Below are 25,086 nucleotides of genomic sequence, written 5' to 3'. Positions count from 1 at the left end.
AGACTCAATACTAGGGGAAACAGAAAGGTTGATCTCTATAATCTGCACAGAAACCTCATAAAATTGAGACCCTAATCCAAGAAATGTCAAACCCTGCTTACAGAAATATTTTAGAAATGATTATGTGAATGTATTATCACGTAATTTAGAATTACAATTTATAATCCTTTTTTCAAAATGAGATCTTTGAGCTGTAACACATTTTAACTTAAAACTATCATTGCACAGGACTTTCCAGATAAAAACAAAAAATAACAATCCAATTTAAATATTAAAAATCTGTGGGTTTTTTAAAAGCTGATTTTTATCTACGCTTTTGCAAGCAGACATGGGTTTTTAGTGGGAGCTCACACACAAACATGGTATTTGATTCAGGTAGTGATAATAACTTGTAAGCATATCTGTGCAAAATGACTGTAGAAGCTGTAGCCAGTTATTTTTGGCAGATGAATATAGCCAAATCACTCATCAGATATGTCGATGCATAAGCAAAGGATGTGTTAAGCCATATACTGTATTTTATATTTCAGCTACCAGTCACAGGTGAACAGTGAATGTCTCAATGGGGATTTGGGGGATATGTAAAAATGTCTGGACTGTGGGAAAATATGTGTGAAATTAACTTCTGGAGTGTTAAAATTGATAGGAATCACTTAAATGGCTATGTATATTTATATCACGTAGTGGCTATGTATATTTTACAGTTTCTGTAGGATATATTTCCAGCTAGAAAGTAATGTGATCTTGCTTTGATTGATTGTTTTTTAAAGATCCTTTTGGTAGTGATCCTTTCAAAGGCTCAGATCCCTTTGCTGCTGACTGCTTTTTCAAGCAGTCTTCTGCAGATCCTTTTGGAAATACTGACCCCTTCAGTGCAACCAGCAACAGCAGTGATTCTACAGTAAGTCTGGGAGAAGTGACTGCAATCTAATTCTAGCCAAAATCCTATTTTAAGGTTATGCAGGCAGAAGAGGAAATGGCAAATCTCACAGTGACAAATTGCTGTGAAAAAAAAAAAAGTCCCTCCTTGGATTTCTGGTTGTGTCCCAACCACTTGACTGACATGCAATGAGAAATGTAAGGGGAGTAAACATTAATTAGTAGCAACTTGGCTCTGTGAGTTCTACAGTTTCCCTTCTGCTGGCTTAGCTATGCAACAGAATTCTTGTGTCTGTGTACATATTGGGTATTGGAAGGATTATACAGTGATCTCTTACAGTTTTTTTGTTACGCTTCTAGATATTTAAAGGCAATAGGCACTGATCTCTGCAGCTGCATTTCCATCCTCATATGAAGTCAATGAGATTGCTAAGCCTAGTGTTGGCCCCTTTGATCTAGAACAGTGTTTCCCAACCTTTTTCAAGTCCTGGAAACACACTAAAATAGATTTTTCATAATATAATTCTAACCTCATATTTAATGGAGGGTAGATTTGATTTAAATCAAATCACAGTTTTAAGTAAATAATTTAATTTTTTGACAATTTAAGTACAGTGGACCCTTGACTTACAAAGGTCCCTATTTATGGAAATTTCAAGGTATGAATCGCTCTGGCCGCAAAATTTTAATTCGACTTACGGCCGGAGCTTCGACCTACAAAAGGCAGGGGGAAAGGGCGGGAAATTCAAAGCAGCCCCTGATGCCATCTTGTGTCCTGTCCCCAGTGCCCTCTGCCTCCTGTGGACAGGAGACAAGAGGGCAGCGGGGGGCTGCTTTGAATTCCCCCCCCTTTCCGTGCCTGCTGCCGGCTTGGCAAGCCAAAAGCCGCTCCGCGCCCACTGCCAGCTTTCGGGGCTTAGAAAGCTGCACCCACTGCCCTCTTGACTCCTGTCCCCAAAGAAAAGAATTTGTTTTAATATTACAAACTTAAAATATGTTTTTGAACAGTTCAAGCATTCATGACTAGAAAGTATTAAAATGTTCAAAAACAGCAGAATGGTTCACATTTCACCCTCTGTGCTGTTCTTTTATTTCAACACTTTCTGTAAGTTAATGGAAATTCATTTCATTTTATGAGTTCAGTCTGATTGCTGAGAGCAGAGCCAACTGTTCGTATGCTCTTTGGCCGATCATGATTACCAAAGATGGCCTACACATTGCAACTTTCTACACACTGTAAAATTCAGGTAGAAGTATTCAACTGAAAATATTAACCCAAAGGCAAAGATTAACATGTCTGCCTAGTGCTAAGAATCTTTAGTTATTCGCAAAGGCTTTCACGGCCGGGATCTAATGGTTGTTGTGGGTTTTTCGGGCTCTTTGGTCGTGTTCCGAAGGTTGTTCTTCCTAACGTTTCGCCAGTCTCTGTGGCTGCCATTTTCAGAGGACAGCACTCTGTGCTGTGGCCACAGAGACTGGCAAAACGTTAGGAAGAACAACCTTCAGAACACGGCCAAAGAGCCCGAAAAACCCACAACAACCAATCTTTAGTTAGTTTGCAGCAAGTTGTCTTAACTTTTTAAACTTCTTTTAAAGCTTGACACGCTGAAGAATAACGATCCTTTTGCTCCTGGTGGAACTGCTGTCACTGTATCAAATGATCCAGGTAAGGGAATTTTAGATATCCCGAAGTAAAAAAGGTTGGCTGCACCCCATCTAAGGGGGCACTGTAACAGCTTGTAAAGCTGTCATACTATATGTAGTTTAATGCTATCTCCTTACAAGCAATGAATTATGCAGTTAGTACTTAATGTGGGAGATGGCCTTCCTTTTAAATTGCACATTGGACATTTTCAAATATTATAGAGGTAGTATTGTGCATCTCTTAACCATAGTTAGTCTTTATTTCTGGAGATACTTGAAGTATGCCTAATTATATCCCATATGAAAAGTTTATGTAGACAGCTCTTTAACTTTATGTGATTTCAGAATTAACAAGCCAGTTGACAGTTGTGGTCATTGATAGATCTTTGTAAAATTAATCTTGTTGGATGTGCATGGAATTCTCTTTCTCTGTGGGTGCAAAGATGAGATCCTATATTAGGACACATCCTCCACTGTCCCATAGTTTTTACCTATGGTGGAAGCATCATCCCTAGTAAACAGATGTATTATTGGGGTGGGGGTGGGGAGCCAGATTGTGGCAATAATTCCAAAGTGACAGAAAGAATTTATTTGAAGAGCCTATGTGTTAGGATTCCTATAAGTTATATTGTTTATTTATTTAATTCATGAATTAATTAATAATGCTAATTCAGGTTTAAATGTTAACACCAAATAATTATTCTTCCCATTTCTAATGATTAACATCAACAAATTGATGTTCAGACCTAACATTCCAAGCTGCGGTGTAGATGGATAGTTTGGAGAATTAGGTTAGGTTATTGGGATTTTTCTTTTGCAGGTATGACTATTGGGGTAGGGGAGGATTTTTTTGTTCCTGCCAGAGTCTGCCTTTTCACTTACGTTCTTTTCAATATCTATGGAAAGAGACTGAAGGCTTTTATCTAGATCTTTGGAGTTGGGTGTCATTAACACGTTGATCTCATGAATGAAATAGCAAAGAATGGCTGTTCTCTGACCTTCATCAGTGTTTTGGCACTCTGTGCAGTGGGGTTGAAACAGGTTGCAGTTGACTCTGGACCAGTCGAGAGAGGCTGCTGGTGAGAAATCTTGGAGAATTCAAATTGTTTTTTTAAAACTGAAGCAGTGAAATTCATGGATATTTGAAGTGTAACCACCGGCAGCAGTAGAGTACTCAGTCCCTTCCTAGCAGTCTAAATAACTTTCACAGAATAAGAGCAGAGTACCATATTTTTAGAGATCCTTTCAAATATGGTCATAGCATATCCTTGTGCTTTGCAGATTTCTGTAGAATTAGTTTCTAGCTATTGCCTTTTAACATTCTGCTTGGTGTTAAACAGAGTACAGGTTTGGCTTTTATGGTGCAAAATGTGAAGAACATCTGCAGGTCAGTTCAGCCCTGGCCAGCATAGCTTATGAGACAGGATGAAAGGACATTCAACGCAATAGTAGTTTGAAGGCTGTATCATCCCCATCCCTCATCTAGAGAAACACAGATGCTTTGGCATCATATGCTGAAGAACGTTTCCATCTGGCCTTAAGTGGAATAGAAGGGACTTTGAATGTGGTTGCAGGGAGTCAGTTGGTTGTAATCACTGAGAAACTATTTTGCAGGGGTTACATAAAGTTAATGTCTACATAAACCTTACACGTGGTAACATGGGATCACATAATTCCCATTGCTGCCATTGTGCAGTTCACTGGCAGAAGTACTTCATGGATAGCACTTTTGCCTTAGCGCTTTTACCATGGGCTTACTATCAACTTATGCCTACATAGGATTTTGTGCTATATCTTCACAAGTAGATTAATAGTCAGCTCAGCAATGAACAAGTGCCTTCTTAAGGCCAAGCTCCTGTGGATTTTACTATTATTCATTTCTGTTTAGGAGAGACAAAGGAAGAGAAGCAAGCCCACTCACTGTCTTGAGCTCACCAGAGAAGAGGCAGGATATAAATGAAACAGACAACTTGCAATAATACTTAGCATTGCCATAGAGTTCATTACCACAATATGTGAGGGTTATGCTACTGGGTTCAGTTGAATTTCTTCAAGCCCTGAGTAATTTTTAATGAAGGATGTCCAATCAGCGAACAGTAGCCATGGCAGGCCACATGGGGCTTCTACTATTACAGTGTATTGCTGACTCCTGTTGGAATTGGAGTTATGGACACCATAGACCCTTGCTCTGATATAGCAAGGCAATTTTTTTTGTTGTTTTCATGTCTGTCTCTCAGATTTGAAGGTAATCATGCATTTTATTGTGGCAATGTATAGATAAAGGAATAAAAGAAGAAGCTGATTTTAAAAGCTGGGTTTTGGTAGCAGTTATCAGGTGTGGCTGTGGCCTTGTTATTATTTTGCAGTAAAACGGTACAGAATATTCTGCCATCAAGAAGTTTATTTGGCCTAAACTTGTGTGAGCTGAAGTTCATAAAAGTGTGTGCTGAATAAAACTTAATCCTTTATGCTGCTTATATCAAATAGAATAAAATTATTTGAATTTTATGTGTGTTATTAGATACCCTGATTTAGAATTTGAATTGCACGTTATCAGGAGCTAGGTATGTGTGAAAAGAGTAGAATTATGCCACCTTTTAGATGGACCTCCACAGTTTCCTGGAATATCTTTTACTTCAATTGCAGTTAAGCAAGCTTGAAGAGGATGACTGTCAGATTTACACAGCAGCTGCCCATATCTGTTCAAGATGCAAAACATTCAGTAAATTGACTTGCTTTTCATCTTTTCCTAGTCAGCAAATTTACTTATTCCTCTTTTCTGCTTGCTTGCTTGCCTGCTTACTTTAGCTACAGATCCCTTTGCCTCTCTGTTTGGAAATGAATCATTTGAAGGTGGATTTGCTGACTTCAGCACATTGTCAAAGGTAATCTGAAAATTATTTAAAGCTTATGGAAAAAGCATGAATTTTCTGCAGTAACTGAGAAGCTTCTACAGTAGAAATCTCTAACACTTGAACTTTCTCAGTTAGTATAACAGGTTTATGCTTTGTACCGTAGTACATAACAGAACATCAACAAATGCCAGATATAAATCAACAAATTTACTTCCATTTTGTGTTGCTGTTTCATTAGCTGTGGGACTATTTATATTGTGAATTGGTGTGAAACAATACATTTATTAGAAAATCACATTGCTGCAACTATAGGCACATGTGGGCCTGTTAACCGCCTACCTGTCCTTGCACTGATTCTATTGAAATACTAATTTATATAGCAGTGATGATAATTCACTTAGTTTCAGAACCTGTTAAATTTTGCATATTTCTACAATAGGAAGGCATTTAAGCAAGCATGATAGACTTATTTGGATTCATACATTCTGTAACTGTGGTCTTACCACTGAAAAATGATTGACCAGAATCCAGATCTCCAGTGACGCTGTGATTGGGTTCTTGTTCTAAATTGACCACTTCCTCTTCCTTAATGAGATTAACCACAGGAGACGAAATACCATTAACTGAATGTTTAATTTCCATGGGAGGGGAGGGGTGTATTACAACTTCAGCAGGACCAACAGGACCGTCAACCATAGGTGATCCAGTCCACATCATAGGCAGTCCTGTCCACATTACATTGTCCTTCAGCGTGACGAAATCCCAAGCCTCTCCCGATCTGTAGGTTTTTTCAGGAGATTGCTCCTTACCGCACAAATCGTCCCACAACATGGGTGGCGTGCCCAGTCTCCCTCACGAGGTGTCCCCTAGTGGGGATAGGGTCTGGTCGAAACACCCTCTTCCAGGGACCCTTCTCCCTCAGGTAGGCGTATACAGTCCATTCTAGCGGATCTAATTCTCTCAGCTGGACCTCTATGCCTGCTGTTCCTCATCCACATGTGTGTCCACCTTCTCTCTACTCTTTTTCTCTCTTTCTGTTAGGAACAGAGGACACATAAGGTCTCCCCAGATACTTTTTCCCTTCTTCTCTCCCAGAATGATCCACTCCTCTGAACCCCAACTTCTCTTTCCCTCCCTTCCCCTTCTATCTCCATCATCATCAAAAAGCCTTCAGTTACCACCTGTCCTGTTCCCGCCTTTTTTTCCCTGTACCCCTCCTGTCGCCTGACCTCCCCCTAGAGTCAGGTCCTGAACCATCGCAGGTAAAATGCACAACATGGTGTTGATTCTTTCCGCCCAAGATGATTGAGGGGACAGCTCACTTCCAGGCTTAACCATTTTAACTGGTTCCTCTTCACAGACGCTATCAGCTGTAGCCATTTCAGAGAATTAAAAGTTTCCCATTCCTATCCCTGCCCAGGCTCTGGGGGTACCTAGGAATCCTTTTTTTTTCTCTCCCTGGTTTTTAAAAATTCCCTGCCCCATTCCATGGCTGCTAAAAGATTCTTAGGATGAAGGGAAGTCCTAGAGAATGCTTGGAGCCAGCAGGGAGGAATGGGAAGCTTTTAATTTATTGAAATGGCCACAACATGGCTATGGCTGATGATGACAGCAGAGATTTAATGTGTTACCTATGCCAGCAGGATTCTGGCCAACATGTGAGTTGGGGATAGTTGGAAGCAGGAGGGATTATGTACAACCATGAGTACATGGTTATTATGTGGTATGGCACACACACACTCTTATTTTTTCTGATGATAATCAGGCTGGTTCAGTGCCGGAAATCCAGGCCTTATCTTTAATTGCTTTTGAACTGTGTAGGTAAAACACATCATGAAAAATCATGTACATGATTGATTCATTCATTCATTCATTTATTTTCTGGCTTTTACTCTGCCCATCTCGAGTCAACGAATCTACTCTGGGTGGCTTACAGTCCGAATATAAAACAAAATTAATGATTGGTTTACAATGCTGTGATTTTACAGGGCCTTACCAATAACTATGTTGCTTAAAAAGTTAAAAATGTACTTTTCATAAATGTACTTCATTTTCCTTATTCATATTTCCTACTTCTTTAAGTAGGATGGATCTACAAGGAAGTCAATATTTAAATTTAAATAAATTTTAAAAAGGCTAAAATAAAGAGACAGTAATTAAAGGCAGTAGTAAATTTAAAAAAAAAACAGCTAAATTTCTCAATAGAGTAAATGTGGAAGGAATTTCTTTTCTACTTTTGAGGATCACAAATGCTCTACAGCAGAAAAGGTCAGAATGGAGCATGTGGAGTTACTTACTCTGAAAAGAACTGCAGAACTTAAAAAGGCCATTCAGGGAGTGTGCTCTTCTGAGACACTGTAATGGAGAAGGGACCTGGAACAGAACCTGCAAGAAAAGTGTTAAATCATAGGAGGCTTAATCAACAGTCACTCAGATTTTCTGGAACCAGAACCATAAAAGTCCAGACCAGTATTTTGAACTGTATTAAATATTTGTGCTCAATATTATATATCACTTCAATGGATCTATTGTATTCCTTTGTGGGGGGGGAATAACAAGATGGTGGCTTGTTAAGGGGGATATGGAAATGTCAAAAGGAGTTAAGCAAATTGTAGGTGATAGCAATAAGAGGAAGGTGTAATGGTTAACCAACTAATAAAATGCAAAATCACAAGCTCGATTTGTCAGACTTGCCTTTTCTATTTTTACTTTATAAGGCAAACAATGATGATCCCTTTAGTTCATCTACAACGGGCTCTATGAAGAATGTGGTCATAACCAAAAATGTGTTTGAGGAACCTCAAACTAAAAATGAAGATGTTCCTCCTGCCTTGCCACCCAAAACTGGAACACCTACTAGACCTTGTCCTCCCCCACCTGGTAAGGGACAACATTAAGTAAGTGTGTATGTCTGTGTGCACTTGTGTGTTAGGGTTAATTTTTTTTAAGATGTCTTTATGGCTGTGAGCATGGTATGCTGTTTTGTTTTGTTGAAAGGACTTGTAATCTTAATTCCTATACAGGTAATTTGTATTAAAGCTCTCAGCTAGCTTTTTGTATTTAAATCATATTTGCTTTAACTGTGAACTTAAATAGCTCTTAATAAGGCTGTTACAAAAACTTTCCTGGGCAGCAAACTGAATGTTTTGAAGTGGGCTGGTTTAAACTGGTTTTAAAATAGATTTGAGAAAGCGATGTATCTGATCTCAAGGGAAGGACAGGTTTATACCCATTCAAAAGGATTCACAGAATGTGAATACCGGCAAAAGAATCCCAATCTTTGTGAAGATCCTGCACAAGCTGCATTGATTTATAATAACTAGTACTAGGTATTTGTGGTGGGGGTTGAAAAACAAGGTGTGTTCTAGATCTGGGTGAGTATTTCTGCCACATTCATAATTATGCTAAAGTGGTTATTTTGATGTAGGAAAAAGACCTATCAACAAATTGGAGTCTTCAGATTCCTTTAAACTGAATGATCCTTTCCAGCCCTTCCCAGGCTGTGATGGTCCCAAAGAACAGGAAGCTGACCCATTTGCTCCCACTGGTGTGTGCAAAGAAATGGACACCAGCAATTTTGCTAATTTCAGTGCTGTAAGTAAAACAGGATCGGGAGGCATCAAATTAACATTTGTAACAATTTTGCAAAGAAAATTCTGAATGTTTCTATAAACCTTTCAGGCTCGAAGTGAGTAAAATGGGTTCCATACAGGAATGCAACGATGTTCAGCATGTCCCAATATCAGTTGTGCCTCTCTTTAAAAGTATATTGTGACATATTTCTGGGACAGTTGCAGCAAGTTACAGTATACTATTAGCTGCACGTTAATGTATTATTTAACTTCACATGGATAACTGTTGCCTCTGGAAGTTTCCTGGTTTTTTTACTAAGTTATAATTGCACATTTTGCCTCAGATTTTTAGTGTCTATAGCAAACTGCAGAACAGAGTTTATTCTCAGTGCATATGTTCGTGTCACAGTCAGGCAGTGAGAAAATAAACAGCACATCCTTCAATCCTGTACTGGACTCGTAAATATAAATTGATAGTGTGACAAGGAAATCTTGTGCCTGAGCTCCTTCCTTGGCAGGCAGCCACTTGGCAAAGCCTCAGCTGCAGCTTCCACTGTAAAATATGTTTGGAGAAGAGTACTGGCCCAGACAGCATTTGCATGAAGCACAGTTTCACAGGCAGTGCCATTCTTCAACCCATTAATAGTGGAAGAGTGGAGAGCCTTGGTTGCACAGAAGCTCTAGCGAGGACTTTGATATGCTTAGGAGACTACAGTGGGGTCTTGACTTGAGAACTTAATCCGTATTGGAAGGCGGTTCTCAAGTCAAAAAGTCTGTAAGTCAAGTCTCCATTGACCTACAGTGCATTGAAAACCGATTAATCCCGTAACAGGCCGTTTTTGTTCCATTTTGGTTTTTTTCTGGTCTGTAAGTCAAATCTCAGTCTGCAAGTCAAACCTAAATTTTGCAGCCAGAGAAGTCTGTAACTCAAAAAGTCTGTAAGTCAAGCCGTCTGTAAGTCAAGGGTCCACTGTAATTCAAGGGAATTACTATCTCAGCTGTAGACACTAAACCCCTAGTGGCATAGAGGTGTTAACACAGCATGCTACAAGCCTATACAACACTGTGACAGCAGATAGTTACAAACGAAAACATTTTTTTCTTTTCTAGGGAACATGGAAGTGAGCATCAGGTATCACAAACTAAAAAGCATGAAACCAGCCCTCCCACCCACCATCCTGGCAAACAGCTATCTAGGTCATGCTCTAAGAACACACACCATGAAATTTGAGAATGCTTCCCAACATGTGTTTATGCATGTATCTTATTCTGATTCTTATCTTGCTCTTCTGCCACTATTATTTGTCATGGTGTCTCACAGCAGTAGGAATAATTACAGAACAGTAAAAATATGAGGAAACTGCTATTAAAAACTTTATAAAGAAATCAGCTAAGAAGCAGATGAGACCCAATTAGCAGTTATCAAGAAGCAGGGAAAGTGAATCAAACTACAGTAAATGGCCAAAGTCATGTCTAAACAAAAGTTTTTTCCTGCCAGCAGAAATCTATCAGTTGGAATTTAAGAAAGCTGTTCCACAGCCTTGGCACAGTCATTCAGAGAGCCAGCTTTTACATCCTTTGTAAACAAAATGATGTTGGCCAGATGTGGAGAAGGCCTTTTCATGACAGTATTAATAACCATGCAACTTCATAATAGTAAAGGTAGTCCTTCACATAATGTGGTCCAAAGGCACATAATAATTTAAAGATCACTAGCATGAAGCTCTTGTAGTAAGGAAATTACATGTTTCTAGTAACCAGCCAGGGTCAGCAAACTGAACATGGCATCCCAAAACATCCGCAGTTTATAAACACCTTCCAAAGTTATTTCCTTATAGGGCACCCTATAATAATTAAACTGAGCTTAAACTGATGCAGGTAGCACTGTGGACGAGTCTGATGTTTTGAAGAGTAGGTGCAGTTGGCATACTAGCCTCAGCTGTGTTGAAAACACACCAGAGCCACTGCTGACACCTGAGAAGTCAATAATTAGGAAACGTTGTGTTACACATTCAATATAGTTGCGCACTAGAGGCTGAAGAATGTTTAAAACCAAGCACTTTGTTAATTAACAGATAGTCACAGTGAACAGTTTGAGATTTTTCTTGAAATACTTTCTTAGACAAGGTGGGCTGTATATTTTAGGATGTGAATGAGGAACACATTTGGCCCTTTGGATGCTTGGAACGCAAAGGTTCACATCTTGTTTCCAGGTTTTCTCCCCGAACAATGTTGCTGCTGGCCTTACAAGCGTTTCTCTAAACCACACTTGTGGTCCTGATCCTTGGATACTTTTTTAAAGTATTTTTTTTTCTCTTTGCAGTTATGTGAATACATTAAAATAGCTGTGTTATTTTATATGAGCAGTCAAGCTCATATAGTGAACATGCTTTTTAACAAGCTATAACAGATGTACCCTTTCAGTTTTCCTTCAGTGGGTGGGATAAGGAAAAATTACCCCTTTACGATGGTAAAAAATAAACCTGCAGATAATGGGACTAATCTGAATGATGCTAATAATATCTGGAGCTAGCTCAGAATCCTATTTGACACTTTGACTCTTATTGGCTGTTCCACTTCACAAATCTACTGCTTCTCTCTTTTAGTATCCTACTGAAGAAGATATGATTGAATGGGCGAAAAGAGAAAGTGAGAGAGAGGAGAAAGAGCGACTTGCAAGGTTAAAACAACAAGAGCAAGAAGACTTAGAGCTAGCTATCGCACTCAGTAAATCTGAGATATCAGAAGCATGAAAAATTGCCTCATCCATTTCTCCCTTTCCTTGGATAACTAAGCTATAAGTAAAGTTGATCAGAGGATACATACAAACATGGAAGTGTAAAAGGCTTTAAATTCCTGCAAATGTGATTTTTGAGCAATTTATTTGATATTCCTTTTCATATTCACTAATCTCGTCAGACAATTTAATATAGGAAGCTTACAATTCCCTTTATTTTGGAAATCTTAATTACTATAAACCATTACACCAAAGTAGGTTCTTTTAATATAAAATAGATAGCTCTGTATTATTCTACAGTTAGGTTATTGAGGCACAACAATCTGCATTTTGAACGGTCTCTGAAAAAAAATAAAGTCTCAAGCCTAGTTCCTTTTTTAATTTGCACTGATTATACTCCTTGTGTAGTTGAAGATCTAAAAGGGTGTGTGGGACTACAAGAAAATAATGCATTGTGTCGCCTTTCGTCAATGCAGATGGCTGTGTAATATGTTACTGGGATTTGTTGTTAAAATTATTAGGAAGTTTGTTACAAATTATGAATAGCTATACTTCAGAAGAGTTTCTGTGATGCTAAGTTATTTAGTTCTCCCAGGCAACTTGGATAGCAACATTCACTTTCACAACATTCACAAACAAAGATGATTATAACCAATCAGACTGGTGAAAGCACATAAGATCTAGCTTACAAATATTCACGTAACTAGCCATTGCTGTGATAATCCAACTTCTAAAACATTCTAGTTATTAAACCTATGTTTTACAGAGATGACAGCAGTTGATACTAGGCAAATCGAGTATATTTTCACTATTGCTTCATTTTATGAGGCTCTTGATAACTAACAGAAAGTTAGGTTCCAGATGCAATAAATGTTGTCTGAAACTTTTAACTGCCAATTTACATGTTCTTGGGGGGGCAGTTAAATGGAAAATTGGGATATTTTCCTCTGGGAGATGAATAAAATTAGACTGTTTGGCCAAGCCTATTGTCAGGAAATCTGGTGTCCCACTGCTAATTGAGCCAATTTCTTCTGTGGAATATGCAACTAAACTGGCATAAGGACTGCTGAATTTGAACTAGGGTAGGAAGTAGATATAGCTTACAACAGTCAGATGCTGTTATGTATAATTTATTGAATGCCAACTGATAGTTGCACCTTAAACTGAAATTTTCTTTTATGGTCACTGAGTCAAAATAAGATTGAATGTTAATGAAAATAACTTATTCTTATTCTGTCCTATGTTTTTTTTCCTGCAAAGTTCATTCAGAATTATTCCTTTCCCATACTTAATACATGCACAATTTGACTGCAGCCTTTCCAAACACTGTGGTATTCTTGCCTGACAGAAAGAGTTTTAAACTTTTTTTTCTACTGCAAGGGGTTGCATAATCACAGTTGTCAGGCTAAAACCTTCCAGGAATCTCTTGATCCTTCTGGAAGAATCTTTAGAAGAAGGTAGTTTTTCTTAGTTTTCTTTAAAACTTTGAGAATGGTTCCAAGAAACTTTTTCTCTTGTACTGGAAAATTACTATTTGGAAACACATCAGAAAAGTAGCCTGACAAAACCTCTTGCAAGTATTAATATGCATAATTTATCTACACACACTTTATAACATTAATCGTGCATATTGTATGTTTAATTGGCCTTCATAGATTTCTTACTTTTTTTGTTAAATGTATACTCAGTGGACCAATATTTGTATATAGATATATATATATATTATATTATATATATTCAAGCTTTCTTGTATAGGATTGAAAGTTCTGAGTCACTTGATGTTACATTTCATGTTACTGACTGATTACAGAACCTTTACTCGAAGGCTTCTAAATAAACCACTGCTATGTCAGCTTCAATGGCATTACTGTTAAAGTTTTAAAAGGCTTTTAAGAACTTGTTGGGGGGGGGGGTTAGCCTGTGTTTATAGACCATTGTTTAAAAATTCTAAAAATAGCCTGTAATTATGAATAAAACAGTTTAAGTATTTAAGATGGATTGGTATTTTCTATTTTATTTTACTTACAAGAATAGTTTGTTGAGATATGCAACATTGCAACTTTGCTTCTAGTTTGAAAATTATTTTGTATCGAAAATGCTGAATATAATGTAATATGCAGTCCAACCTAATAAGCAAATAACAACTCACTTTGAGAACTACATTTATGTGGTGTTGTGTATTTTCACTTCCACTGTATGATGTGGAATCATGAACTAAATCAAGGACTATAGAAGAGGTGAAAGCAGTGTCACTATGAATTTATTGGCCAAAACTAGAATATTTTGATCACATAGTGAAAAACAAGATGTACATCTTGTTAAAGTTGATCCGTAAAGGTAATATATATGGGCAGATATATGCAGGAAGGAGAACTAACTGCTGAAGAACCTGGGACATTGATTTGGCTACAGTAGTACTGTTTTTTGTTTAGAGTTGCTGCACATCAAAGTCACAGTAGTATCAAAGTCACAGTACTACAACCATATCCAAACTGCAACAAGAGACATCCAACCTAACTCTTTTTAGTCCTGTATAAAAGGAAACAATGTTAAAACACACAGAAATACTTACGCTTCAAAATCCATGTTTCCTAAGCAAAGCATGAGTTTGTGCTGGAAGATTATTCTCCCAGGTTAGAAGGCTAAGTGTTAATGAAGTATCTGGTTTAAAGCCAAATGCAAGTATAGATGCTGATGTGCATGAAAGCAAAAGGAACAAGGAATCTGAGAAGTATGAATCAAGAGAAACTGGATTGTAAAAGAAGAAATTCTAGGCCCTCTCTGTGGTTGCTCTCAGGTTATGGAATGCTCTCTATTGGGAGGTTAGGTTGACGCCTCCCTTTTATCCTTCTGCCAACAGTTTAAGATTTACCTCTTCAAGCAGGCTTTTGAAAATCATAACTGAGACCCTAAATGCCATTTTTGTTGAGTTTTCAAAGTTTTAAATGTTTTTAATCAGTGTTTTCTTTTTTAATGTACTATATAATTTATTTTTAGTTCTGCTTTGTTAACACTCAGCCACTTTGAGTCCCTTTATCAAGAGAAAAGTGGCCTATAAATAAGACAAATAAAAAGAAATAAGAAATTTGAATATTGTGAGTGAACTACGTAAAGTGGAACAGAATAGGATATTTTCAGCCAGATAAATTACAATGTCGAAACTGTAAACTCAGAACAGTGTGGCTCTAACAGTTGAGATGTGATACAGGCAGTTAGGGGTATAATACAATACCTAACTGAATGATAATTCAGAATTCATGGAAACCTATCAACATAACCATCATTCAAGTTTATGCTCCAACTATAAACGTTGAAGAAAAAAATTAAAAGCATTTATGCAAAATGTCCAAGAGGAAAATGATCACACACCCAAATGAGATGTATTGATAATCATGGTGATTAGAATGCAAAAGTATAAACTAAGGTAAAAATGAAACCATTGAAGAATTTGGCTTAGGAGTTAGAAATGAAGTAGGAGAGTGACTCGCAGAATTCTGTGTAGCCAACCGTTTGCTTCAAGCAAATCTATGCTCTGGTGTGAGGAGTCCGAGCCAAGCCCTTTTCTCCCTCAGAGTTAGGCCACAACAACCTGGCCAAACACAATAGGTACTCATGGGTGGGGCTTTCAGTTCCTCCTTGGGTGACCCGCCGGTGCCCTTCAAGGCCTGGGGGGGGAGGGAGGTCGCTGTTCTGACTTAGGCTTCTGAAGGTTGAGGTTTCGCTGCTCTAAAGACCAGGAAGAGGAGCCCAGCGGGGAGGCTCCTTTTTCCTGGCCCGGGCTTGGGAGAGGAGCGCGCTTCTTGGCTTTCGAGCTGGTGAGAGGTTGCAGTGAAGTCACCAACGAGTTGTGTTGTAGGGAAAACTTTGGGAAATGAGGGCCAGAATGGGCGAATATCCCTCCTGTTTTCCTCATGGGTGTGCAACATATTGAGAAGAGCGGCAGGGCCAAGAAAAAAGCCCAGGTACCTTCGGATGGGAGGATGCCCGCAGATGACAGGCAAGGGGTGATTTGATCCTGGCCTGCGCTTAGGATGCCTTGCAGCTGAGGCGGCTGCTCTTTACTCTTTGGTGGCTGGCCTATTGATGCAGTGGCGCAATTCACTTGTTGAATGTTTGCGTGGCCAACGCTGTTGAAGGCATTGAAATTTGTATTGGCGGGGGTCTCCCTTCCACCCTGCTTGGTGTAAACTGCCTTGACTGTTTTATAGAAAGACAGGTTATAAAGGTCAGAAGCAAAAACACAGCAATGTACAGTTATGTGTGGCTGCACTGACATTGTCCAAAGTTCTAAGAGAGGGCTTCCCAACCTTTGGGCCCCCAGATGTTCTTAAGAGGACAACTCCCAGAAATCCTGGTCAGCACCGCTAGCAGTGGAGGCTTCGGGGAGTTTTAGTCCAAGAATACCTGAGGACCCAAGGTTGGGAACCACTGCTCTAAGGGTTTGTTATTAAAAGAGCATGGCAAGACCTCAATTTGAAAGTTCTTCTCTTGGTCCAGGTAGAACATTGGTTCCCAAACTGTAGGGTGTGTGTGAGGGTTCAGTAGTTTTCTCCAACACTTTTTCAAAGAATGCACCCACTCTCCTTAGTTTAGAAATGGGGGTAACATTTATTGGGGTATTCAACATCTGAAGGCTGGACTGGAGGAATCCCAAGCCAGAATTAAGATCACCGGAAGAAATATCAACAACCTCCGATATGCAGATAATACCACTCTGATGGCAGAAAGTGAGGAGGAATTAAGGAACCTTGTAATGAGGGTGAAAGAGGAGAGTGCAAAAAATGGCCTAAAAGTCAACATCAAAAAAACTAAGATCGTGGCTACTGGTCCCATCACGTCCTGGGAAATAGAAGGGGAAGACATGGAGGCAGTGACATATTTTATTTTCTTGGGCTCCATGCTCAATGCAGATGGAGACAGCAGCCACGAAATTAAAAGGCGGCTGCTTCTTGGAAGGAAAGCGATGACAAACCTTGACAGCATCTTAAAAAGCAGAGACATCACCTTGCCAACATAAGTCCGAATAGTCAAAGCTATGGTTTTTCCTGTAGTGATGTATGGAGGTGAGAGCTGGACCATAAAGAAAGCTGACCACCGAAGAATTGATGCCTTTGAATTGTGGTGCTGGAGGAGGCTCTTGAGAGTCCCCTGGACTGCAAGGAGAACAAACCTATCAATTCTAAAGGAAATCAACCCTGAGTGTTCACTGGAAGGACAGATCCTGAAGCTGAGGCTGCAGTACTTTGGCCATCTCATGAGAAGAGAAGACTCCTTGGAAAAGATGTTAGGAAAGTGTGATGGCAAGAGGAGAAGGGGATGACAGAGGATGAGATGGCTGGACAGTGTCTGCGAAGCAACCAACATGAATTTGACACAACTATGGGAGGCAGTGGAAGATAGGAGGGCCTGATGTGCTCTGGACCATGGGGTCATGAAGAGTCGGACATGACTAAACGAACGAAACGATTCAACATCAGTCTAGTGTCAACAAAAGCATTCCAAATGGTCTCCCCTTTCGACAACAGATCTGAAGGAGGATTCCAGTCGTCCACTTTGAAAGGGTTCTTACCCTGGCTATTCCAGGGTCCAGGCCACTCTGGTGGGATATCAGGGTTCAGTAGTAATCCCTCCTCTCCTTCCAGTAGGGGGATAGTTTCTTCCTCTCGAACGTCCACCTAGTCACGCTCCGTCTCCCACGGGACTCCAGGAATTCTCTCTGCTGATTCTCCCAAATTCTCCATTTTAAACTCTCCCTTTGTTCTCTTTCCATTCTCTCTCTTTCCTCTCTCAACTTCCTCTTCCACTCCTTAGTTTCTTGCTCACCCCAGTAAGATGGTTTAGGGCTTAATTCACGTCTCCTCCAGACATCTGCTTCATCCTTAGAGACATGCAGTTTTTCCATCTTTCCTGTCCATGGATCTTCTACCCAGATCAACTCCCAGCCTACTGGCAACTCTCCTTCCCCCCTTCTTATATTGCCTCCACTACTTACCACCTTTTTTCCCCCACACCCGCCAGGGTAATCCCGGGTTCTGTAATCATTAGTCCTTTCAAATCTCCCTCCAAATTCCCCGGGTCATGTCCAGGAGGTCTTATCTTCCAGGGTGGAGGAACTGGTGGGGTCTGGCTCTCTTTCTCAATGGTTGGTGGGAGGGACGGCACTCCCGAGAGAGGGGTCTTTCTCTCTCTCCCTCCTTCTTACAGTGTGAAAGAATTCCAGGGTGTATGTACAGTTGTGCCCCGCTTTACAATTACCCCGTTTAATGACGAATCTGCTTGACGGTGAGGTTTTTGCAATCGCAAAACGATGGTTTGAATCGCTTTGCGATGATCGGTTCTCGGCTTTGGGAACCAATTTTCAGTTTACAACGATAAAAAACAGCTGATTGTTGGGTTTCATAATGGCCAATGTCTGAAGAAAATGCCCCCCCCCCCGCTGTGCTTAGGGACAGATTCCTCGCTGCACAGGCACCGAAAATGGCCACCCCAATGGAGGATCTTTGCTGGACGGTGAGTTTTCAGCCCATTGGAATGCATTGAACAGGTTTCAATGCATTTCAATGGGCTTTTTTATTTCGCTTTACGACGTTTTCACTCTACAGTGATTTCGCTGGAACGAATTAATGTCATAAAGCGAGGCACCACTGTACAAAGGTGTGAATGAAAAAATATTTTCATAAACTTTTTTTCAAATCCAGGAAATTAATATGGAATAATTTTACCAGAATATTTCTGTTTATTTTTAATTTTATATTACCAATTAATGCAAAATGGGGCTAGGTGAGGGTAAGGAGGTGGGAGGGAGTTTGCAAAAATCAAAAAGGCTGCATGCTGCTGAAAAGTTTGGGAACCCCTGGATCAAATGTATGGAAAGATGCCAACACCTGGGAGATCAGGCACTAATCCTCTTGACAGCCAGGAAGAGGAGAACTTAGGGTGCAGTCAGACAGGCATTTATTCCTTGAGTTGAGTAGGGACATGGTGGTGCTGTGGATTAAACTGCAGAAGCCTCTGTGCTGCAAGGTCAGAAGACCAGCGGTCGCAAGATCGAATCCACATGACAGAGTGAGCTCCCATCGCTTGTCCCAGCTCCTGCCAACCTAGCAGTTCGAAAGCATGTAAAAATGCAAGTAGATAAATAGGTACCACCTCAGTGGGAAGGTAATCGCGTTCTGTGTCTAGTTGCACTGGCCACGTGACCATGGAAGCTGTCTATGGACAAACACTGGCTCTATGGCTTGGAAATGGGGATGAGCACCGCCCCCTGGAGTCAAACACGACTGGACTAAATGTCAAGGGTGAACCTTTACCTTGATGAAACAAATGAGATGGAGATTAGAGCGGTGATGGTGGAAAACTTTGGGTGAATCCGACTGAACACAGGCTAGAGACCATTGTAAAGTCTATTCTGTGGCAGGCATTCTTTGTCACCATCATTGCGTCTGTACAGAGTAGGTGCAACTATGGCTCTTGCTTATCCTGTGTTGATGGCTAAGTTTCAGTTTTTGCAGCCTGGTGATATGGACAGGATCCTTGGAGAGGTGAAGGCTACCACTTGTCTGCTAGACCCTTGCCCATCCCGGCTTATAAAAGCTGCCAGAGAGGGACTGGCTGAGTGGGTCCAAGGGGTAGTGAATGCCTCCTTGCAGCAGGGTAGGATCCCAGCTTGCTTAAAGAAGGCAGTAATAAGATCATTATTGGGGGGAAAGCCTCCTTGGACTCTTCAATACAGTACTGGATAATTACTGGGCAGTCTCTGATACCCTATTCTTGGGCAAGGTGCTAGAGCAGGTTGTGGCTTCTCAACTCCAAGGTTTCCTGGATGAGACGGATTATCTAGATCCATTTCAATGTGGCTTCAGGCCTGGTTATGGGACAGACACTGGTGTGGTCACCTTGGTGGACAACCTACATCAGGAACTGGACAGGGGGAATGTCCCTGTTGGTTCTGCTGCTTTCGATACCATCGACCATGAAATCCTTCTGGGCCATCTTTCCGAGATGGGATTTGGAGGCACTGTTTTACAATGGATTTGGTCCTTCCTAGAGGGGAGAACTCAGAGGGTGGTGCTGGGGGAGGAGACTCTTGTTCAACCCCCTGTCCATTGGCCTGCAGTGTCCCTCAGGGATCTGTATTGTTCCTTATGCTATTTAACATCTACATGAAACCGCTGGGAGAGGTTGTCCAGGGTTTTGGGGTTTGGTGTCACACCAATGACACCCAAATCAATCTGTCCTTTTCATCTAAATCCAAGGAAGCTGTCTCAGTTCTAAATCAGCATCTCGTGGCAGTAATGGACTGGATGAGGATGAATAAACTGTAACCTAATCCAGACAAGACAGAGGTGCTCCTGGTCAGTCGAAAACCAGATCAAGGAATAGGGTTACAGCCTATGCTGAATGGGGTCACACTCCCTCTGAAAACACAGACTCACAGCTTGGGGGAGGGTTTTCCTGGATTCATCTCTGAGCTTGGATGCCCAAGTTTCAGTGGTGGCCAGGAGTGCCTCTGCACAGTTAAAACTAGTGCACCAGCTGTGCTTGTTTCTTGGGAGGTCTCATCTGGCGATGCTGACATATGCCCTAGTTGCTGGATTATTGAAAAATGCTCTACATGGAGCTGCCTTTGAAAAGTGTTTGGAAACGCCAAAGGGTCCAAAACGCTGCAGCCAGACTGTTAACTGGGACTGGTTACAGGGAATATATACCAGTAACTCCCTGTAACAACAGCTCCACTGGCTGCCGATCCATTTCTAGACACAACAGAGTGCTAGTTTTATCCTATAAAGCCTGAAATGGCTTGAGTCCAAGCTATCTAAAAGACCACATCTCCCTCTGTTTTAATAGTTACCATTTTAATGTAATACTTGTTTTTTAAAAAATATTTGTGCACTTACTGTTTTTAGCTTTTAAATGCTGTTTTAATTATGTAAGCCATTGTGATTGGGTTCTTTAATTTCTTTGGGTAACCCCTCCCCTTCAGCGGGAAATAACAGAGGAGACGTGTTCAAACTGTCATTTTTATTGTCACTCATCTCTTCCAGCACGTTATTCATAGGATCAAAGATTCTCAACTCAGGCAACAGGCCACAACTGACAGAACTAAAACTCTTCCCATACTCCCAAGGCCTCAACGGGGGGTTCTCCCACGCCATTCCCTGTAGTCCGATCTTCAGGGAGGAATACTTCTCAGGGCACAGATCGCCCCACAACATGCGTGCCTAATCCAACCCCACTCGTCTGGTCTGTCAAAAAACGATTATGGGCTTTCTTGGCTTCTCTTTGCAACTCAAGTTTGCACGGCGCCATAATCACAGTCCATTCTTTCGTTAAGAACTGGGTTGGCTTCTCTTCCCTTGGGTTGGGTTCCGGCAACAGTCCTCCCACCTTCAAGTTTGGGAAGTCTCTCAAAAGTCCTTGGGTTCTTACATACTCAGTTTCCTTCTTCCACGCCTCTGCCCTCTTTCTCTCATAATCCGCCAGGACCAAACTGAACCAGCGTAGCCCTTCCTCGCTTATATCCTCCTCCCACACTGTCACTTCTTGCTCCGCCCTCTTTCCCTTATTACTGTATCCCCTTCCACTAAGCAAACCTCTACCTTTCCCGCCTTTTCCTTTCATTCAATTTCTCCCGCCTCTTTCACAACAGTCACATCTTTGTTCCCTTGCTCCTCCTCACTCTTCTCCACTTCTCCTCCTTCTATGGACTCTATCACTACGGACGGCTCACTTGTATACACTCCTCCTTCACAGCCACCTAAGGTCCTTTTGGGGGAAAAGGCGGGATAAAAATAACTTAAATAATAAATAGAATAAATTTGATCCAGATTGGGGATGGGCTGATTCACTCCTTTTTCCAGTGATCACATGATGTACATGACATTGCAAACTTCCCCATCCCTTATTGATGTCTAAATAAATCTTTTGGGGCATCTATCAGGGACTACTTTTTGGAGGTTATGTTCACTCTGCTTTATTCAGTTCCAGCATGTATGATTCCTGGGATTAAACCAAAGTAGGTGGCTGGTTATTTCCTGCAGAAACTGCTTAACAATCCTGAGAAATTAAAAGGTGCCTTTCAACTTGCTTGCAGAGAGGAAATAAAAGGAAGTTTTGCCCTTTTCAAAATTGTTGCTAACATATCAGTTTTGCAGACCCCCAGCTGTAGTCTTGGCACTGTTCCTACTGTGCTTCCAGTAAGATTCAACTGCTGCTGCATTTGCTTTCTGTAAGTGGAAATGGGTGGGAAATGCACCTTATATTGTGCTTCAGGGAGCCAATTCAGTGATTCAGAGGTGTGATTGGGTTCGTTAGCTGGAGCAGTTCCTCCTTTTTGGCAGGAAATAACCACTGAGATTCTTTTGAAAGATTAACTGGTTTATTTACTTTAACATTTGGTGATTCAGCAATAACTTCTACAGGATCAAAACAGCTAAGATTGGGTAATTGTCCATAACATGAAGACGAAAATCCAGATTGTAAATTAGGAAAGTTTATTGAAGGGCTGGTCCAAACCACTCCCTGTCCGTGGGCTTCCTCAGTGGAGCACTTCTCACCGCACATATCATGCTGCAACAAAGGTGTCTGGCCCAGTCTCCCTCTCGTGGTGGTTGATTGAAGGTCGGATCCGGGCTAATTACCTTCCTCCAATGATCTTGCCCTTGGGGAAAGACCACCACTGTCCATTCTTGTGTCTCCGTTATTGTTACTTTCTCCTCCTTTAGATTTGGGTCTGGTAATAATCCTCCTACTTTTAATTTAGGAAAGTCCTCTATTAGCCTGTGTGCTTTCCCATATTTGATATCATCATCTTTCATTTGTCTCTCCCTTCCTTCATCCTTCATTGTTCCCCTTCTAGGTATACTGAAAACTCTCCTCCTCTTCATAGAATTAACTCTCTTCCCCTTTTCCTTCCTCTACCAAACAGATTTCTACTTTTGCCTCTTTCTCCTTTGATTCCTTTCCTTCTCTTTCTAGTACTTCTCTCTCCCTCTTTCTCTGACATTTCTATTTGAGGGGACGACTCACTCTGTTCTTTTTCTCTCTCTTCCTATTTCTCCTTCACAAGAGGTAAATTTGGAAGTGCAGTTGGTCATCATGGCAGTGCCTGTAGCCAGAGCCTCCCTAGAATGGAAATCCAAAAATGCACACAGCTTGCATCAGCAAATCAGGAACAAATATTTTCTGTAGCTAATGACTCTTAATTTCCTATTCAAGACCGAAACATCCTCAAATACTTTTTACTACAAAAAGGTAATTTTCAACCATGTAGGGCTCTAGGGAAAAGCTGTTCTGGAGAATTAAGAAATATTCTGATGAGTGGTGTAGTGGTAAATTTTGAAGTGCGGGCATTCTTCATGACAGTGGCTGTAAAGAAAATATGTTATCAAAGTTGTTTTTGCTTATATTTCCCAAAGTTTCCAGTTTTCCCAACTTGAAAGGCTGAAAATTGATCCCCTTAAAATGTCACTGTGCAGTACTTACTAAAATAGACTTTGTATATCATAGCTTCTGCAAGCTTTCCTAAACAAAATGGTGAAACCACACACCTCAAAGAAAAACTGATTCAGATACAGAAGGATCTTTCCCTCATATATTTGACCATCCCAAGGCTCACATGGATAATGTAAAGTGTAAATAGTAATCTATTGTTGCTTATACTTTGGTACTTCATGTGATTAACGACTTAGCCAATTGGTGTGGCGGTGGATTGTATCTCCACCTTTTTGCTGTTGTAGTTTTGCTGTCTGATTGTCTGCGCTTTGGCTAGCTTTTGATTGATGTACTGTACTGTATTTCCAATACAAATGGGGAGAAACTTGCTATGTGAACCTGGTTTTGAGACATTAAGTATTTTGCACATTCCCAAATACTGTACAGCCTTTATTTTCAGTTCAAGGGTTTTTCCAAACTGGGCTTTGCACAGGGAAAGAAAAAATAAGTTTCTGTGAACAGTGTTCAGCTCAAGTTTGTTTGTGAAAACTTAAAACTCCACAATGCCTTGTCTGTTGCTCATTTTGTAGTTGGGTGAAGGGAGGGGTAGTGTCGTCCAGACTGAACTATCTGCCAGCTTTCTACAAAGCACAGGAGGAGAGATGGGCTTACTAAATGTTAAACAGGCCTCGGTAAAGGACAGGATATGCCAAAATGGATTCTCTCTTTAATATGCTTATTCATTATTAAATTATTCATAACTTTTTAAATAAGCTAAAAAGACAGAGGCAGTATGAAAAATAGAATTAACAGTTATAGGAGCCAGTTGTTATTTTCTCTTTCATGTTGGCAGCCATGAGATGGCTGCTCTTATTAAATTATTGCTCAGTTGGTTCTGCTTTCATAAAATCTGCAGAATATTGAACAGGCTCTGTCTAACAATCAGAAAACTGTTCAGAGGATAGGGAACTCCGAAATGTTTTAATTGGGCACAGTGCAGCAAGAGAGAGTAGAAGAAAGTCGTTGTTGAAAGAAAGTCCTAGCACAACTTTAGATATAACTGAAAAACTACAGTTGCCATTAGTTTAACATCTGAATTTAAAGAGCTCTTACTTCATAAAGTCTTTATTTGCTATGTTACACAATTTCCCCCCTGTGCCAGTACCTTTCTGTATGCAGATGTCCATGCAGATGTCCATAATAGCAGAACATTAAATAGTTAAATGACTGCTCAGAATGCTCATTATTAATTTTTCAGTTTCTAATGCTTGTTGTTTCTAATTTCCTCCCTCTACGGGGAGCTAGCAAAATAAGGCCTTTCAGATATTGCTGGACTGCAAGTCCCATAATTCCTCACTGCATTGGCTAGGCCTGATGGGCACTGCAGTTCAGCATCGTCTGAAAAGCTGCATTTTGGAACATCTCTGCACTACATGTCATTCCCATTTGATACAATTTTAATTATGTGCTGGAGACCTCTAGTCTAGTGCTCTCTTCTGAACTAGAACAGAAAGTTCTAAGTACCTCACCAGAATTCCTTATGAGCCAACCATAACAGTTAAAATGAAATTCCAGAATCGGTGACAGGGGAAAGCACTGTACTGTATTGGAAATTAGAAGAGTTCCTATCGCTCCCTGACCTAAAAAGCTTGTGGAGATTACATAGACTTTGGGCACCTCTTCAAAAACTGTAGTTGTTTACACTTGAATATATTTACATAGCTGAAATTGGTGCTTAGATTTTCCACACAGTTGGGCTGGGCCTGCACAGAGTACTACTCAAAGTACATTCAAACATGCTTCTCGTGGGCCTATGTTACCTCACAGTTTGTAAACAAATTGCATGGCAGTGCTTTCCTCGAAGACTTGCCCTGCATTTGTCACAGTACTAAGATGGCAGTGCTTGTTGTTTGCTAGTCATGCCCCCTCAACCTGATCTATCTCACACAGCTGTTATGAAGCAGGA

General features: G+C 40.5%; 1 protein-coding gene across 3 annotated transcripts in view; it reads left to right on the top strand.

Moving 5' to 3' along the window:
- EPS15 (epidermal growth factor receptor pathway substrate 15) overlaps window positions 1–13,849 on the top strand; it is a 72,969-nt gene extending 59,120 nt beyond the window's left edge. The window contains exons 20-26 of one of the 3 annotated variants that reach the window (XM_072997609.2): window positions 771–901; window positions 2,476–2,545; window positions 5,332–5,408; window positions 8,096–8,258; window positions 8,806–8,972; window positions 10,061–10,082; window positions 11,557–13,679. In XM_072997609.2, coding sequence (XP_072853710.2) covers window positions 771–901; window positions 2,476–2,545; window positions 5,332–5,408; window positions 8,096–8,258; window positions 8,806–8,972; window positions 10,061–10,075 — 623 coding nt within the window. In that variant the 3' untranslated portion in view covers window positions 10,076–10,082; window positions 11,557–13,679. Of the gene's footprint in view, window positions 1–770; window positions 902–2,475; window positions 2,546–5,331; window positions 5,409–8,095; window positions 8,259–8,805; window positions 8,973–10,060; window positions 10,083–11,556 lie in introns of all 3 variants that reach the window. The other 2 variants (XM_020788138.3, XM_072997610.2) reach the window with 2 other exon arrangements.
- Window positions 13,850–25,086: the final 11,237 nt, after the last annotated feature.

This window comes from Pogona vitticeps, chromosome 4, assembly GCF_051106095.1.
Source record: "Pogona vitticeps strain Pit_001003342236 chromosome 4, PviZW2.1, whole genome shotgun sequence".
In the NCBI taxonomy this organism is placed as follows: domain Eukaryota; kingdom Metazoa; phylum Chordata; class Lepidosauria; order Squamata; family Agamidae; genus Pogona; species Pogona vitticeps.
Note: the sequence above shows the minus strand (reverse complement) of the source record. Positions and strands in the feature narration are given on the sequence as shown.